The 15,886-nt window shown below is 47.8% G+C and overlaps 1 protein-coding gene across 1 annotated transcript; it reads left to right on the top strand.

Moving 5' to 3' along the window:
* The first annotated feature begins 1,053 nt into the window (after positions 1–1,053).
* On the top strand, positions 1,054–12,930 carry LOC144107056 (uncharacterized). The gene is made up of 6 exons (XM_077640033.1): positions 1,054–1,139; positions 3,305–3,515; positions 6,005–6,074; positions 9,087–9,220; positions 10,964–11,026; positions 12,258–12,930. The coding sequence occupies exons 1-6, from the start codon at positions 1,137–1,139 to the stop codon at positions 12,419–12,421; spliced, it is 645 nt and encodes a 214-aa protein (XP_077496159.1). The 5' UTR covers positions 1,054–1,136; the 3' UTR covers positions 12,422–12,930.
* Positions 12,931–15,886: the final 2,956 nt, after the last annotated feature.

The raw sequence follows: 15,886 nt of genomic DNA, 5'->3' as shown, positions 1-15,886 counted from the left end.
AAGGCTGACGTTTGTAATGCGGCTAATCCTCTCCCCTTCAATCTCATTCCCACATCTGCTTAATTGGAAAAATATAGCCCGAAAAGCAAACAGTACAAGACTGACTGCTCTGCCAGGGTTCAAGCTGCTTTTTTTTTTGGTACAAATACTCTTAGCACTACTTAAGACGTAGCCTCACTGTGCGCACGTATGATGTAGCACGAATGATAACGCCGGCTGCGCATATCAATAGAAACTAAGTTTTGGAATACTTTTCGATTATCACAGCTTACAACAACACCACACACAACAACAGCGTACTTAAGCCGGAATGAGTGACGGTGATCAAGATTGTATAGCTTATTGGCGCCATTTACGTCACCAGCGAAATCGAAAGAGACAAAGCAAGCAGGAACGTGAGCCAAGATTGGTGAGCAAGCGAAAAGAGAAAACTAATTATTAGATTGCAACTTAGGAGCGTGGCCTCAATGAACGTAATAACGGCGACCGCGGAAAGTGCTACTCTGACAGTCCTCATTATAGAAATAAATCCTGGGCATAAACTAAAATATTTTATTGTCCTTGAGCAAGATCCTCGCGTTTCGAGTGGGTGAGAATCCTCCTTGCATCATCGAACTACGTCCCAGGTGTATTCAGCTGAAGCATCACTTTCTATTTGAACGTGGTATTTCGAACAGTATCGGCTTGCTCAGCAATGTTATCAAACCTGAGCCTTCGTATGACAGTGTAAACGTTTGTAGGGTATGCCTTGACTGTCCACACATTCAACCATTTTCATGGATCTGAAAAAAGCGGCACCTCTGGTGTGCCCCCGCCTACCACTCTTGAAGCACGACCTACCTCCTCCGTCACTCATGTGACCCAAACAAACCTGGATAGCGTTTTCGTTGGTGTTTATTGAAGCGCCTGAGTATTCGTTGGCAGTATACCACGAGGTCTTCGAGAAAGTACCACCATCGGATGTTTCCTTAAAAGTCGGACTTAGCGCTGGGTAAGACGACTTTTTAAAAAAAAAAAGCCTAACATTGTGGCGCGCGCGCCGGCACGCAGCCCGTGCATCAGCCACGCTGCCGAAGACGACGAAGAATTATCAAGACGGGTGGAGGCTGAGCTGGTGGACAGCTCGCAGCGTTGCGATGGTAAGTCACCTTCTTCAACCGCACAAGCTGGGCAACGCCGGTGCCACAGCGGCCGTAGTCACGCTGGGCGACTCGCGGTACGCCGCGGTGCGTCATTTCCGCCGTTACCAGCCATGACTACCTGCGCGTTCACACTTGGACATTCGGCGGCGAGAGAGAGCGGAATCCGCGGCCGCCGAATTGCTGTCTCGTTCACACTTCCCGGCCACCGCGTCGCCGCTCATCGTCTGCTCACGGCGTACAGAGATGTGGCAAGAGGTTAATCGATGCTGTCTACATACCAAAACCGTATGCACGCTTGCGTACGCTAAATGCAGCTATTTTGTCGGATGTTACGCCATTTATAACATTCTCACATTTTAAACGCCTAGTGGCGCCATCTGGTGGTTAGGAGAGGAACCATTGTTGTCAACAAACCGACGCTCTTATTAAGCCTAAAAGGCGAAGAATCGTCACCCGAAATAAAAATTAAAGCAAATTTATCGCTCAAACGTTTTCTTATGGGCGATATAAGACAAATATAAAGAGCGCTAGCTCTTTTATGACCAGTAAACGCGCTAAAAAAGGCAGTAACAGCGACGAATTCAGTCCGAAGCGCGGCGTCCTGCATCGAAGGGCGCCGCCATGTTTGTCGCCGCGGGTACTCGCCTTCCTATTTATTGGCTGACGAGATTCGGCGGGTTTTTTTCCGGCGGCAGAATTCGGTCCTGGACCGATCGGCCTTTCCGCTGGGTATTCCGGCGGAATCTGTGCCGCGGCAGCGGATTCCGCTCGCTCTCGCCGCCGAATGTCCAAATGTGAACGCGCCATACGAGTCGGGACGATACTCGAAAGAAGTTTGGAAAACCCTGAGCGGGCTTGTGCGCAGCCTGAGGGTGTTCGGATAGCTTGCTCCTTTCGTTCTTTTTTGTACGGACGCCAAGCGTAGCTCGTGGAGGCGAGACAGCCGCACTTAGGCCGCGCGGTGTATTGGCCAAGCCTTGCATGTGGAGATTACGTTTCCTACCGGAACGTTGACAGTGCGACGCGTTACTAGATTGGTCGTGAATAGAGCAACAAGTTCGACAGAGGTGAAGTATCTATTTGTGGCAGACAAAGAGACAAAGCCCATCCGGTTGGATCTGCGTCTGCCCTATTCTCTTTTTGTTACGCTTCGCTGCCTTACGGCTGATGTGCAAGAATTCTCTTTTAACAGATTGCCCAGCTCGCTGCTTTAATTCACTAAGTGAACTGCATAATGGCCGAGCTGGTACCTAATTCAAAAACCAATTAGCGCGCGAAGCAGCTATGGAAATCCTGAAGATTCAGTTTTAAGTGTAGCAGATTTAAATACCTTCAATTCGTGGTCGGCATGGCGAGGCTTGCACCAAGGTTATGTCACTTACTCTTAGCACTGTGTCGCACTTCCTGTCAAAATTAAACAGCTTTTATACAATTCCATTCTCCATTCTGTGCTCAGCTATTGCACACTGATGTGGGGAAACACCAGTGCACAAAATTTAAACAAGCAAATCTTACTACAAAAAAAAGGCTGTTAGGGCAATAGAAAATGTTCCATTCAACGCGCATACTAAACCTCTATTCTACAAATACAAAATAATAAAAGCCGATAACATATACAAGTACAAACTAATAAAAAGTTACACTAGAGCGATACAGGGCAAGTTAGATACACTCCTCTCACTCGCTAATCTCCGCAAACAAGAATACGTATACCCTCATCGCCATAAACTTCCCTGGAAAATTCCTGTCACGCGCACAAGTTATGGCCGCCAACGCATTGAATACACACTCCCCCACACACTCAATGACTTCGCGAGGCGAGATAAAGACATTACGGCAGTTAACAAAGCTGACACAATGCAATTGTTTGTTAACGACCATTAGTGTAACAAAAGACTACTTATTTATACTTTTTTCACTGTGATTTCTTTTTTCCTTGTAAAATGAACAAATTATTGAATTGTTACAGTGCTGTCATTGTTGCCAGGGTGGTTGGAGCTTTGTCAAGCTGCTATTGTGCAGCTTTTTCTCCTACCCCCCTTTTTCGCCATGTATACTTTATTTTGGTGAAAAATAAAATTGAGAATTGAATTGAATATTATGGTGACGAAGCTAACGTTTCCAATGGTCTGCGCCGTTGTTTGCTGGCGGTGTCCATTCAGTACGGCCAGCAGGATGCGTACGCCCAGAGCGCGTATGTCCAGCCGGGGGGCATCTACTCGCCGGGAGGCACCTACGCCCCACCGCCAGCGGGCTACATGGACCCGGCGTACGCGGCCCAGCAAGCGCAGCCCATGTACGGCCGACAGCCGTACGCCGAGGACCCGTACGGACAGACGGCCATGGGCATACCCTCTAATCCCGCCATGTCCCGTAAGGGTGCACCTAATATTTTTTTCCTCTTTTGCGATTTGTAGCCACAGCAGAACTACGAACTCTCGGGCAAGTGTCGCCGAATATTGCGGGATGTAATTGCGAACTGTAGGTGCTAACATAGACTCCCAGGCTAACCTAAAGGCTCGAAATTCAATTCAGCGCAGAGGCAGCGAGGTATATAATAGAATATTCTAGGGCTAAACTTGACGCACTGAGGGAGCAGATTGGCTTGGGAATAAGAGATAGTGCATGATATGCTACACTCTTAACCTAAATTACACTAAAAACGAGTAAAAGACAGTAAACTCTCCTTTAGCTCACTCCCTCTTAGGGGCAGGGTATGCTGCCCATTTCCAGGAGTTGATTTCGATCAATAAATCCACGAGTGCTTACTGTTGGCAATGGAGGCATATGCCCAGCGCGAATCATAGTTACTTGATGGAGTTACCAACTGAAGGAGGTTTTTAAACACGTCACCGGCGAGCATAAGGTTAGCAAAAATAGGAGACTAAAACCTCGGTTAAAATCTGCCTAACATTTAGAACTTCGCATGTTTTCAAGAAGGAATTTGTTTCCGTTACCAGCATACTTCCTACGGCTTGGCAGCATAATCTGCCTCTGAAAGGCAGTGTGCTAGAGGACAGCTTGATCCTTTCAAATCCCATATATACTAATTCTTATATTCTTTTCCTTACCTCCAGACATTAACATCCAGACATTAATTAACATGTATAGGAGGAAAGAGGTAGTAACTGGTATAAAGCATAAAGGGAGTCGGTGTCATGAGCACACCTAGCGATCTAAGAATGTAAAGTAGAGAATTGTCAGTTCCGCAAATCCGAGCATTAACCCATTAACACTATGGCGTCATGCCCCTAGGGTAGATTTTAACGGTCCCCTCCACTTTTAGTGCACTAGCACTAAGACCCCCCTCACCGAGTTAGCTGAAACTTGTCTCAAGCCTGCTGACCTTGAGAAATGCGCTTCGAGCCAAAACCAAGACCAAAGTGAAAATCGAAGTGTTAGCGCACCTAATTCGTATTTGGCCTAACCGCGCTACCCGCCGTGGTGGCTCATTGGTTAGGGTGCTCGGCTACTGATCCGGAGTTCCCGGGTTCGAACCCGACCGCGGCGGCTGCGTTTTCATGTAGGCAAAACGCTAAGGCGCCCGTGTGCTTTGCGATGTCAGTGCACGTTAAAGGTCCCCAGGTGGTCGAAATTATTCCGGAGCCCTCCACTACGGCATCTCTCTCTTCCTTTCTTCTTTCACTCCCTCCTTTGTCCCTTCTCTTACGGCGCGGTTCAGGTGTCCAACGATATATGAGACAGATACTGCGCCATTTTCTTTCCCCAAAAACGTTTATTATTATTAACCGTGCTAAATTGTTCGTCATTTTTCCTCCCATATGTGCTAATTCATGATTACACTCTATAGACACAGCCAGAGTATATAATGCGAATACCAGGCAACTAGTGGTGTCGACAGGCTACCTAATGTGTTCAAAGGCGAGCCAGGCATCACAGGTGTCGAGAGGGTTAACTCGGCGGATAAGGTTAGGAAGCTTCGTGGAGATAGGCTGGCCGTTGCTGTCGCTTGACTAGGTTCACTATAGGTCAGTGGGATAGGCTCTTGCTTTGTGTTATGTGTAGTTGAGCTGCTAATGATGACGACAGTGTATGTGAGCACAAAATGAGCTCGGCAATTTTTGCGAGATAGAGAAAATTTACCGCCAGCCCTGGCGGTTTGATCCGAGGACGGGTTGTACCTTTATTAAGCGCGGCATCCTCAAAATCCGACCATCTGACCAATGGACTTGTTGGTGTTAGTGTTCAAAGCGGTAGAGGAATTCGAGCCCAGGAACTGTCACGTCGAAGCAGAGACTCTGCCGCTATTAGATCTCTAGCTGCGTTCTAAAAGAAACACTGGAGTCGTCATTTCAATGTCCGTAAGTTCAGTGAAATCGGCGAAGGTAGAGTGCAGTTCAATTAGGAATTAATTTGCCGGTTCTAGTTGTTGGTGGATTCGGCATCTCCAAGTTAACCGCTATCCGTCCTGGTTAGCTTAGTCGGTACAGAAACTGTCCCACACAAGCGGTGGCCTGGGTTCTAGATTCGGTTTTGATTTAATTTTTCATAAACTATGCACTCTTCGAGAAACCAGCTTAATTTTCATTTCTTAGCTCTTTGGCTGGCCGAAGTTGCGTACTGATACGGAGTTACTCTCTAACCTCGGCCGTCTTGTTGTATTCAAGGTGCACAAATGTATGAGAGCCTGTTCTCGATCACTTGGCGCATGGCCCCAGCCAAAGTATCTATCGTGACGTCGTTTGCCCTTAAACTGCTTTCCGGAAATTGTCTAGAAACTGGAAGGTTTCGTTGATACCTCTAGACGCTGTGTCAGTCGGCACCGTTACAGAGTAGACACCTTGCGCGTCCTGTTCTCGACAGTGTTTGCTGACATGTATCTCTACACCTCCCAATCGCAGCAATGACTTATGATCCGGGCTATGTCAACTACCTATACGGAATGCAGAGCCCCTCCAGCCCCAGGCGATTGTGAGTACACGCATCAGACTGCACACCTGCTGACATTCCCCTGTTGTGAAGAGGGGCGTTATGCGTCCCAGGGCAGGATTCACTGCTCTGACATCATCTGATCAATCAAAGGGCGACATTTTAGCTTCACATGAAACTGTGCAAACCTGTCCTGTAGAAAAACAGGTTCTGAATTTCTACCCCTCGTACAGCGGCGGCGCCAGGCAGCAACGTGACATGGTTTTTCGAGCCAAAGAGCTGCAAAAGTGCTAGCTTTCACGCAGCATCTCCCCATTGTATGATGGTGAAGGACGTCACGGCACTCTACGGTAACGTTGTCAGCGCAACTGAGTGTGCTCAGAATTATGAACTGGGCTGGATAACGCCAACAGCGCAACGAATACTTCGGAGAGCAGCTCGTGATCAGGACCCCACGACCCGATTTCCCATTTGGACTCCAGGCCACCAGGGCCTACCAGGGAATGAGGCCGCCAACTCGGTCGCCCGCGCACTCGCTAACCGGGCCCCCGGCGTAGACCCTACCGATCTGGACCAGGGCTCCTATTCTCTGTTAACTTTCAAAGATATCTCCGCTTATTACCGGGACTCGCACCGTCAGTACCCGGCTCCTCTCAGGGGGCTAGGGAAAGCGGACAAGAGAATACTGCTTAGACTTTTTACTAACACTCTACTGTGCCCGGCAGTGCTCAAACATTTCGACGCTTCTTTCTCTGGCCTCTGCTCTTTCTGTGGGGAGGTAGCTGACACGTTCCACATGGTCTGGGCATGCCAACACAATCCTTCTCTTCCGCCCCTTCCCCTACCCGAGAGGACTGGGAGGCGGCCCTGCTCAGCTGCCTGGACCTACCGGCCCAACAAGCCCTAGTTCAGCGAGCTCGAGTGGCGGCCCAGACCAATGGGGTCCCTGAATAAGGGACTCCCCGTAGTACTGTAAGGGGAGCGGCCCACTAGGGAGTGCTCCCCACGCAACCTCTCTGCAATATTCAAATAAATGCTTTCACCACCACCAGCATGAAGAGCTCGAGTTTTCAATGCGCAGAATGACAGAAGTTCGATTAGAATCCGTAGAGAACAAAAATGGGGGCAATAGCTCTGCCGCACCAACCTCAGTCATTCTTAAGAGCGGTAACACCCGCACCCCACCGGTTCACATATCAGAGCTGACATATACCAGAGAGCAATCGTGTTCTGGACCAGCTATAGCTCACATGGTCAGCATATTCGGTGGTCGTCAGGTGAAGTTGGCGCTTGAAACTACAAAGTACAACTGTGACGCTGCTAGCGCTTATTTAGAGGAAGTCCCCTGTACAGATACAGTTCTGAGAACAAAACAAAAACAAACCTCCGCGCTGCTTCTGTTGCCGGAAGCGGAGAAGAAATAGTGAATAATCAGAGCACTACAGCGGGCGTTCTCCAAAGATCCAACAACATGAAAGAGTTATGACGCCACCTGTGAGGTAGAATTATGTCTCAACCGACCACTCGCTTTCAGCTGCTTGTTCATGAGATTGTTACTCAACGCTTCCAGGCCACGTGGGCTCAGTGTGCCGAGGGACAGGCATTCGTTATAAATCTACTTCACTAGGTACCATACCCAACCCGGCTCAGCAGTGAGTGCTATCGTAATCAGCCCATATTAGTTATTGATGCCATCAAGTGGGGGTCTTTGAGAGCAAAAGTTGGGTTAGCTGTAAATATGCTGTCATCGCTCTGAGAGCTCTGGTGCCGGTACAAAAGGCCGTTATAAATTTCTGGCGCATATAGAAGGCCAGCACTAACAGGGCGAAGATATGAATCGAATCAGTCTACTCTTGCAAAAGATATCATATGCTTAGAGGGGACGGCAAAACATAGTTGTCACAGTAGAAAGCAGTACCTCGGGATGCGCTCAGCTATGCATATAAAAACACATTCCGGACTAGCTTTTAACTTGGTGAGACTGAAAGATGAATTGTTTCAACACGTTGTGGACACTTCAATTGTTAGTACTAATAACAGAAAGTTACAGGGGCGGATGAAATTCAATAATGCCTTCCTTCGACCATTAACTCCTTGTATGCATGATTTAGACTCGCCTTCACGTTCATTCAGCACTTCGCGGCCACAGCTTCGGCTCCGTGCTATATAGTTGGCCTGGATAGCACGAAGGGCGAAAACAGCGCTAATGACGAGGACGGCACCACACACAGGAGCCAACGCGTACTGTTTCGGTACCAACATCATGCTCAAACTACGCCTCTAAAATGCCTTTTTGGATAGTAAGCTAGTTTGAAGTTCGGGCCATTGTGTTAAATAAAACGCACACGTGAAAACTGAAATCCAAAAACAACAGGGTAAAATTTTCGTTTGTTGCCATCAGGTGTAAATACAGGCAGAGTCTATTTACACCTTGACGCCGTGGTTTTCACGCCATCGAAGGCTCCCGCGCTAGTGTTTAGTCCGCCTAAGGCAACGTCTTCTCGTTTTGCCCCTGCCGTTGCAGTTGTGTTCGCGGTTCATTTTACGCTGATAGTATACATAGCTCCGTATGCCATACAATATATACTTGGCCGAGTAGGTAGAAAGACAGGTGGTCCATTTTATCTAGGCAAGCTTATACTAACAGGCACATGAAGAGGAGCTACAGCATTGCCGGAGGGAACCGTGAGAGAACACAGGACTTTTTTATGTACTTTGTGTAATCGATTTAAGTTAGTATGTCGAAGCACTTTCACCAGAATTTCCGCGTCCGACAAGCAGCAATCTCATTCTCGCCATCATACTTACAGAATGCTTTGTCCACCCTTTTATTCGTTTTTATAGTTCCATACATCTTTCCTTATTGCTTCTCATCGTCTTTCTTTTTAGGTGCTAGCAGCATTAATGTCTCTCTTTACTGGAGAATTATCTGTTCACAAACATAGGATAAATAAGTGGAATTTGGTATACTTCAAAGTCATCCCAAACAACGCATGATAGCGGAGGCAGGCCCCTCACTGTCAACGGAAACCGTTCCATCGTTTCCTCTTGCAGCGTGATCCAGCAGCCCCAGCGCAGGAAGGGGCTTTTCAGCTCGGACAACATCCTCACCGTGCTCATCGTGTGTGGCACACTGTTCCTAATCCTCGTCGCCATGCTGGTGATCGTTACCGTGGTCGTACCTAGGCGTGAGTTTGCATCCCTACTTGGCCATCCACGGGAGGCTGCGGAGCATTTTTGAAGACTCGTGGTTTTAACTCTTGAAGCAAACGCGGGTTTCCTGCTTAAGTACAGTACGAGCAGCGTGAGATCAAACATTTTGCTACGGAACAACCTACAAGACGCGGACGGCCTAAAGTTATGTGGAGGAATGTGGAATGTAAGAAGTTATGTGGAAACAGCGCGAAACACGGCGCCTTCTTTCTTGCCGGCTCGGCTTTCCGAGTTGCTGCAGGCCTAGAAGTTCGCTGATGAACATAATCAATATGCTTCCTCGTCTCCAGGGAATGCAACGTGTAAAAAGCTTGCAGTGGGAAGGGACATTTGGTAAACCTGACTGCAGTGATTCTTTTTCACTGCGAGCCTCCTTGCAAGAAATTGCTCTTTGCTTTCTCACTATGTTCAACAAATCTCCCACTTAGGGCTCATAGCGCGCACGATCTAAGGTTTTCAACGTAGTTTCAAACTATAAAGCGTCCCCAGAAATAGTTGTAAATATATACGCCAGCCACTTTTCCGTCTTCATGCTGTAAATCTGGGGAACGCATCTATTACTGCGCTGTGATGAAAAATGTCGAGAAAGTCTGCTTTCGCATGCCCTAATTAGGTCCAGCTCAGACTTGTCGTCCACAACTCCACTAGCGGGACTCTGCAATTATATTTCTCATTTTTGCAACTCCGGAAATCTGATCGAGTGTATAGTTTTGTTTCCGCGGAGCATTTCGTACAGTTTGTTGAATATTGTTACTTCGCAAATCATCATCCTTTTGCGCATGTTTGCGTTTTTAATGGCTTTATTTGGTAAGCAAAGCGTTTGTTGGTCGAAAACACTCAGAACTCGTTATGTAACTCCTTTGGTGCCGCAAAATTACGGGGATGGTGTCCTTGTCAATTATGACCTGCAAAAGTAAAATTTTAACAAGTTTCAATGCCACAAGTTATGACATCTGTTTCAATCACAGAAGCGTGCAATTAGTTTGCGGCTTCCAATGCTCACCCGGTGATGCTGGGCTCATCATTGGAGCAATATATGGGAAACGCATTCCAACTGTGCAAGAAGTCCATTCGTATAATTAACTCGCTTAATCCACCGTACGGGAAAGTGCATAACATGTGAAGAATGCTTTTTGAACCGGCCCATTACATAAAAGTATTTCTGTCTCTAATTATCAGAAAACCTAATATAAAATCACCAAGCTGAATATGAATCATTAATGTCTTATAAAATACTATACCTCAATAGGCGTAATATTAGCAACGCCCTGAGAAAACGGATCAAATTTAAGCCTTAGACGTTCGTACTGTATTATTGTGTAGTATGGAGCCCTCCGTCTCTAAATTTACAGATCAACTGGAACTCGTTCAGAATCCTGATGTCTTATTTTTTTAAGGAACAGCTTTTTTACAGCATTGAAGAAATTTATATAATAGTCATTTGGGAAACACTAGCAAGCTGAGAAATAACTATGAATCAAATTAACAACTTTTTCTTCGCCCTTAGTGGTTTCTGTGAAGTAGACAACGTACTTTGCTTCTCCATTTTATTGCTCCAAAATGTGTTATTGAGTTAAAAGTGCACAAAGTGTGCTGCCTATTGTTGCATTGGGTAATGTTTTCAGCATACTTGAACAGGTTAGTTTCTCCGAAATCAACGTTAACTCAAGGTAATACAGTTAAGAGTTTCAATCTCTACTCTTCCTTGCGTCTCGCAGTCACCACAAAGCATCACTCAGGTCACAAGAGGCGCCGCGATTTCGCCATGAAGCACGAGAATGGTAAGAGATTTACATGGTCCGGACTTACAGGCGCACTTCAAATTGATAATGATTGATTTTTATGACGCAAGGGCATCTATAGCCAAAAGCGCGTCATGACACAAGGTATTTTCGACTTCTCAAAGGGGGGTAAAAGACCCATTTTCCAAGCATTTCACACTCAATAAGTCCAGCACCAGAACAGGGGAAGCTTGTGCCCATTGTATTTCACCCTAAATAAGCCGAGCATCAGATCAGAGGAAAGCTTGTACTTATTGTATCACCGATGGGTACCCGGAAGTAACGGGTATCGAACCCCCCACCTCCCACATGCGAGGCAGGTGCTCAACCACTTGCCCACCGCTGCGGTGTGCACTTTAAATTACTTTACCTCGCTCCAGTGAATAGAAGTGCTGCGTGTCGCTCGGACGAAGGCTACCAGCAAATAACACCTCAACAAGTGCTTAACAACGGGCATTACGTGATCCATAAAATGCTGCCAGCCTGCACTGGCGACGTGGGACTATATTCCATTTGCAGCTTCATGGGTTTTACTTCCACCAAAGTAGCAGTATAAGAATGAAGTAGATCAAACAGTTTTACACTGATAAAAAATCCAGCATTTCGTTCGGGTAAAGGCCATCGATGTCCGGCGTTTCCTCTCTCACAATCCCCAAGGTTATGCTCAGCGCAGGCCAACTACACCCAGATCTGGATTCAATTGGCCGTGTCCTGGCTCAGCCACACTACAACTACAAATTTCCTCAGCTCATCTCCCAGACTGACTGTCAGCGTTTTTCATTCCTTCGCTAGGTATCCTTCTTGTGTACGATGGATTTCAATATCTTGAGTCTTGCGCGTCTGAGTCGCTTCCGCTGATAGCGCGGGTAGCACTTGTCGCACGCTGTGCTGGCATTTTTTTTTTTGTAAAATAGGAGGAGAGGAGATTTCGGGGAAATAAAAGTTGCGCTCCGTTCTTTGGGTTCTCGTTTATCTTGCCGCGTTCCTTCTGAACTAGTTTGAATACATTAAAAGCCTGGTGCTGGCCGGTTGCTTAAGCATGAATATTTCCTTTCGTTCAGTACGAGGCACAATAAAAGATTGCATATTACGGCTGCTTGTCTTGCGCACTCCTTATAGTGCAGTTTCTCGTGGCTCGCGTTTTAGATTTGATAATGCGGAGCTAGCCGCAGTTTTCCGTTCCTTACACCACCCTAGAACTTGGTCTTCATCGAGACGGCGTTTTTCGCAGTGGCCGACCTCGACCTATCGAACATGGACGCCCCCCAAGTGACGGTTGCCGACAAGGCCGGACATAGCACTCCCAAGCACAGCGCCGCCGCCAAGCACGGCTCCAAGAACAGCTCCACGTACCTGGCGCTGTTAAGGAATGTCAAACTTCGCATGAAAGGATAGGCCCTGCAACGCCTCCGACCCGTTCTAGGGACTGGGCGACGAAGTGCCCTATAAAATTACTCTTTGCCACGCATACGGGAAAGGCTGAGAGGTTGTAATATTTTATTGCGGTAGCACTAAATGCCTCGTTAGGGAAAAAACGCTCTGTCTGCAGTTGAAGCCTCTACGTTCCAGCTGCTACCTGCCAAAGATTGGCACGGACCGAAATGCGGAAAAGAGAATTCCGCTTTCCTTTGCGAGCGCTACAACTAGGTGGCTCACCAGCGGAGAAGCCGTTATGTCTCCTTGTGAATCCTGGTGATGTCCAGTTGGGAGAAGACCGGTTTTACGGCAGCTGCAGCCACGTGGCAAGGACGAAAACCGTGCATGCCACCTGCTGCAAAGTAGAACGGAGGGTGTCGTTTCTGTTGCAGTCTAGTACAAAGGAGGCAAACCGGTTTCGCGGCAGCTACAGCCGAGTGGACAGGCAGAAACGGCGCCGCTCCAGCTGCCGCTTGCGGTGTCTATAAAACCGTACGCGAAAGGTACATACATATTGCACTAGCCTATCAAGGTCCTATCTGGTTTAAGTATATCGGGGGGGGGGGGGGGTATTAAATCTCACGTAGCGACAGCTCATCAGCGCCCGTTCCTGTGTTTCGCGTCATCGTACTAGTAGCAGTAGTAGCAGTAGTACTAGTATACAGTAGTCAATGTAACCAGTGGATGCGGCGCCATGGGAAGCACTCGAAGGATGGTTAACATGGAAGGAGAAGGGTGGCTACCTTGGAAGGAGGAGGGTACCGTGAAAGCGGAGGAATCCCCTACCGGAGGATGGCTACGTCTGTTCTTCGTCAGGTAGTTACACGCAGTGACCGAACGCTCCGCGAGTTCTACCTTGTACGATTAATAACTGGACGCCCCACTCCAGTTGTAACCAACACAGTGCTGTGCGCGTGTGTGAAATGAACTAATCACGCGCACAACCTGGACGCATTTCTTATTGTGTAAATAGTTTGTACATATTACTTCTGCCCCTATCCTCTCTTCCTGTCCCCTCACCTCTTTCATTTTATTTCTCCATTCTGCCTGCTATCCTTTATTTCCGCTGCCCCAGCTCAGGTGCTTCAGTATCGATGGCAGATGCCGGGGCTATCAAAAATTTTTTCCTTTTAACTATTATTTTTAATAAAACCACCACCACCACCAGGATGGCTACCCCTGAAGGAGGGGGCATGGCGACAGTGTGAATGGGTTCAACTAGTGGGTGGTTGCCACTGGAACCAAACTGAGGGTAATTACCCTGGAACGAGGGGGTATAGGGGGAGCATAGGAAGTCTTAACTGGAGTATACTCCCCTGGAAGGAAGAGGAGGGTATGAAATGACGTCAGCAGGGCCTGTCCGAAGAAGATGTCACCAGCAAGAGCACAGCCAGAATAATATATTAGCTTGCGGCCAAGAAAGTACTTGGCAAGGTTCCAACTGGTACTTCCCCACTGACACCCACGAACTCAAATGGCGAATAGCACAAGCGCATTTTTGCGGCCTAGTAGGTTCGACATGACACCGAGGAACAGCGCAGGCACAGGAGGACGAAGGTTATCTTCATCGGTTACCTTCATCGTCTCGTGTCTGAGCTGTTCCTTTCTGCCGTGACGTGAAACATGGTCACGCCCTTGCCATGAGCAGCATTGATTTTTATTTGCTCTTTGACAACTATGGTAGGCACAAACGTTGCTGCGATGCATTACTGTACTTTTTTTTCATCTCAGTCTATTACCGGTTTCGGCACGCGACCTCACCGCTTCTTATGCAACGTGAGACACGATCAGGGGCCGTGTTTTGTAACATTTCATTTGGTCGCGGTGTCAGCAGTGAAGAAGAAAAATTGGTGGTGGTTTAGCTTTAGTTAAACCTGGAGTAACGCGATAGCTACAGCTGGCCGAGTGGAACTTGGTCATGTGACCAACCACGTGACGAACCACGTGATTAGCCACGGCGCCGCGCCGCCGGCAGCTGCTCCGCACCACGTGACCAACCAAGTGACAGCGTGGCGGCAAGGCACAGGGTGGCGGGTATCGCTACAAAAACAAAGCTGGAAATCGTACGTCAAATCGCACGTACGCATTAATTTTTTCGCGGCGCCGCTACTTGCCACCCCAGCTTCATGGGTCTCCGTCTCCCGTTCGTCGCGCAACCACCCTGCAGTTTCTTAGCCCGTCGTCGAGCTCCGTGGATTGTAGGCATCAACACCGGTCGGTCCACCAGTGAGGCATGGGCGCAGGGCGCATTCACGCATGAGTCATGGGAGCGTTTCTACCGTGAACAACGGACTGTCATCCCCACGGCCTATTTCATTTGGAGCACGGACCAATCACAGGCGATGCAATACAACGGAAACAAAAATTGATGGAATAAAGAACAGCCGAGATGTATATCCTTATCCTGTTACCGTTCTAAATCTGTGCAACATGAGTAAGCATTCATTTGAGAGTTAATAGAGAAGGCAAGGCAGCATGTTTTGCGCAAAGCATCGTTAAGCGTGTTTTTAAGCGTGACAAGCTATTTGCTTCCGTTCTCGGCAAACTCTGGTGGACATTTTCCAGTTCACGAGGTTTTTGTGCGCCCTAGCTTGCTGCTAAGCAACGAACCGATTTGGGGAGTTTCTAAATAAAGAAGAATCACGGCGGCAAAGAGGCGCCGTGGGGCACGCGCTCTCGCTGCTGGAGTGCTCGACCTGCACCGTTTACGTTATGCTCGTGCTTGGTAGGGACAAGACGAGGTTCAGTTTGAATTAAAAGACAGTAATATTACAGGCCTGTACTGTCAACTCGTGAGAGCGTGCGTCTCTAGTTTGCCCTGCGCCTCAACACGGTCAATGACAGAATAGGTTTCTAGTGTGCACTTGCGTGCCATTACCCTGACGAAACTCATTTCAGGAATGCGTCTGCCCCCACCTATAAGCCATCCTAGACATTGCTACGTCAGTGTTGTAAACAACATCATGCCTTATGCGATCTTGTCAAAGACAATGTGCGCTTTCTTTCGTTTATTTTATTATTTCATCTTGATTTATATTTTCCTTCTTTTTTATCGTGCATAATGCACTGCGTGTCTCCGCAAAGCATATGTTTACACTGTTGGGGGCGGGGGTGGGGGCGAAAGGTAGTAAAGCTGGCTACCTAGCTTTTTATCCCACCCTTCCGTCACCGTTTGGATGAAAAATAAAGTTTTTTGGTCATATCACATCCGCTGTTTATTGCCGCCTGTGTGCGGCCTACTTATTTTTTCAGCGTGATGGGACTAGATCTCTCCGGAACGATCAGGAGCATATGCACCACCATCTGTGATGTGCCTGATCATAGTACTCAAGACGTGTTGAACATCTCGAAAGTTATCAGTTATCTTGAAGAGTGGCATGGCTGAGAGCGACGTCCGTGCACTCGAAAGACACGTGAACTCGGCACTTCTCAAGATCTTGATCC

This window comes from Amblyomma americanum, chromosome 10 (genome assembly GCF_052857255.1).
Source record: "Amblyomma americanum isolate KBUSLIRL-KWMA chromosome 10, ASM5285725v1, whole genome shotgun sequence".
NCBI lineage: Eukaryota > Metazoa > Arthropoda > Arachnida > Ixodida > Ixodidae > Amblyomma > Amblyomma americanum.
Note: the sequence above shows the minus strand (reverse complement) of the source record. Positions and strands in the feature narration are given on the sequence as shown.

Excerpts from the sequence above, each read along its gene's own strand:
- LOC144107056 (XM_077640033.1), top strand. Across the intron at positions 3,516-6,004 it reads CTCTAATCCCGCCATGTCCC|CAATGACTTATGATCCGGGC; the intron begins GTAAGGGTGCAC and ends TCCCAATCGCAG. Across the intron at positions 6,075-9,086 it reads CCCTCCAGCCCCAGGCGATT|CGTGATCCAGCAGCCCCAGC; the intron begins GTGAGTACACGC and ends TTCCTCTTGCAG.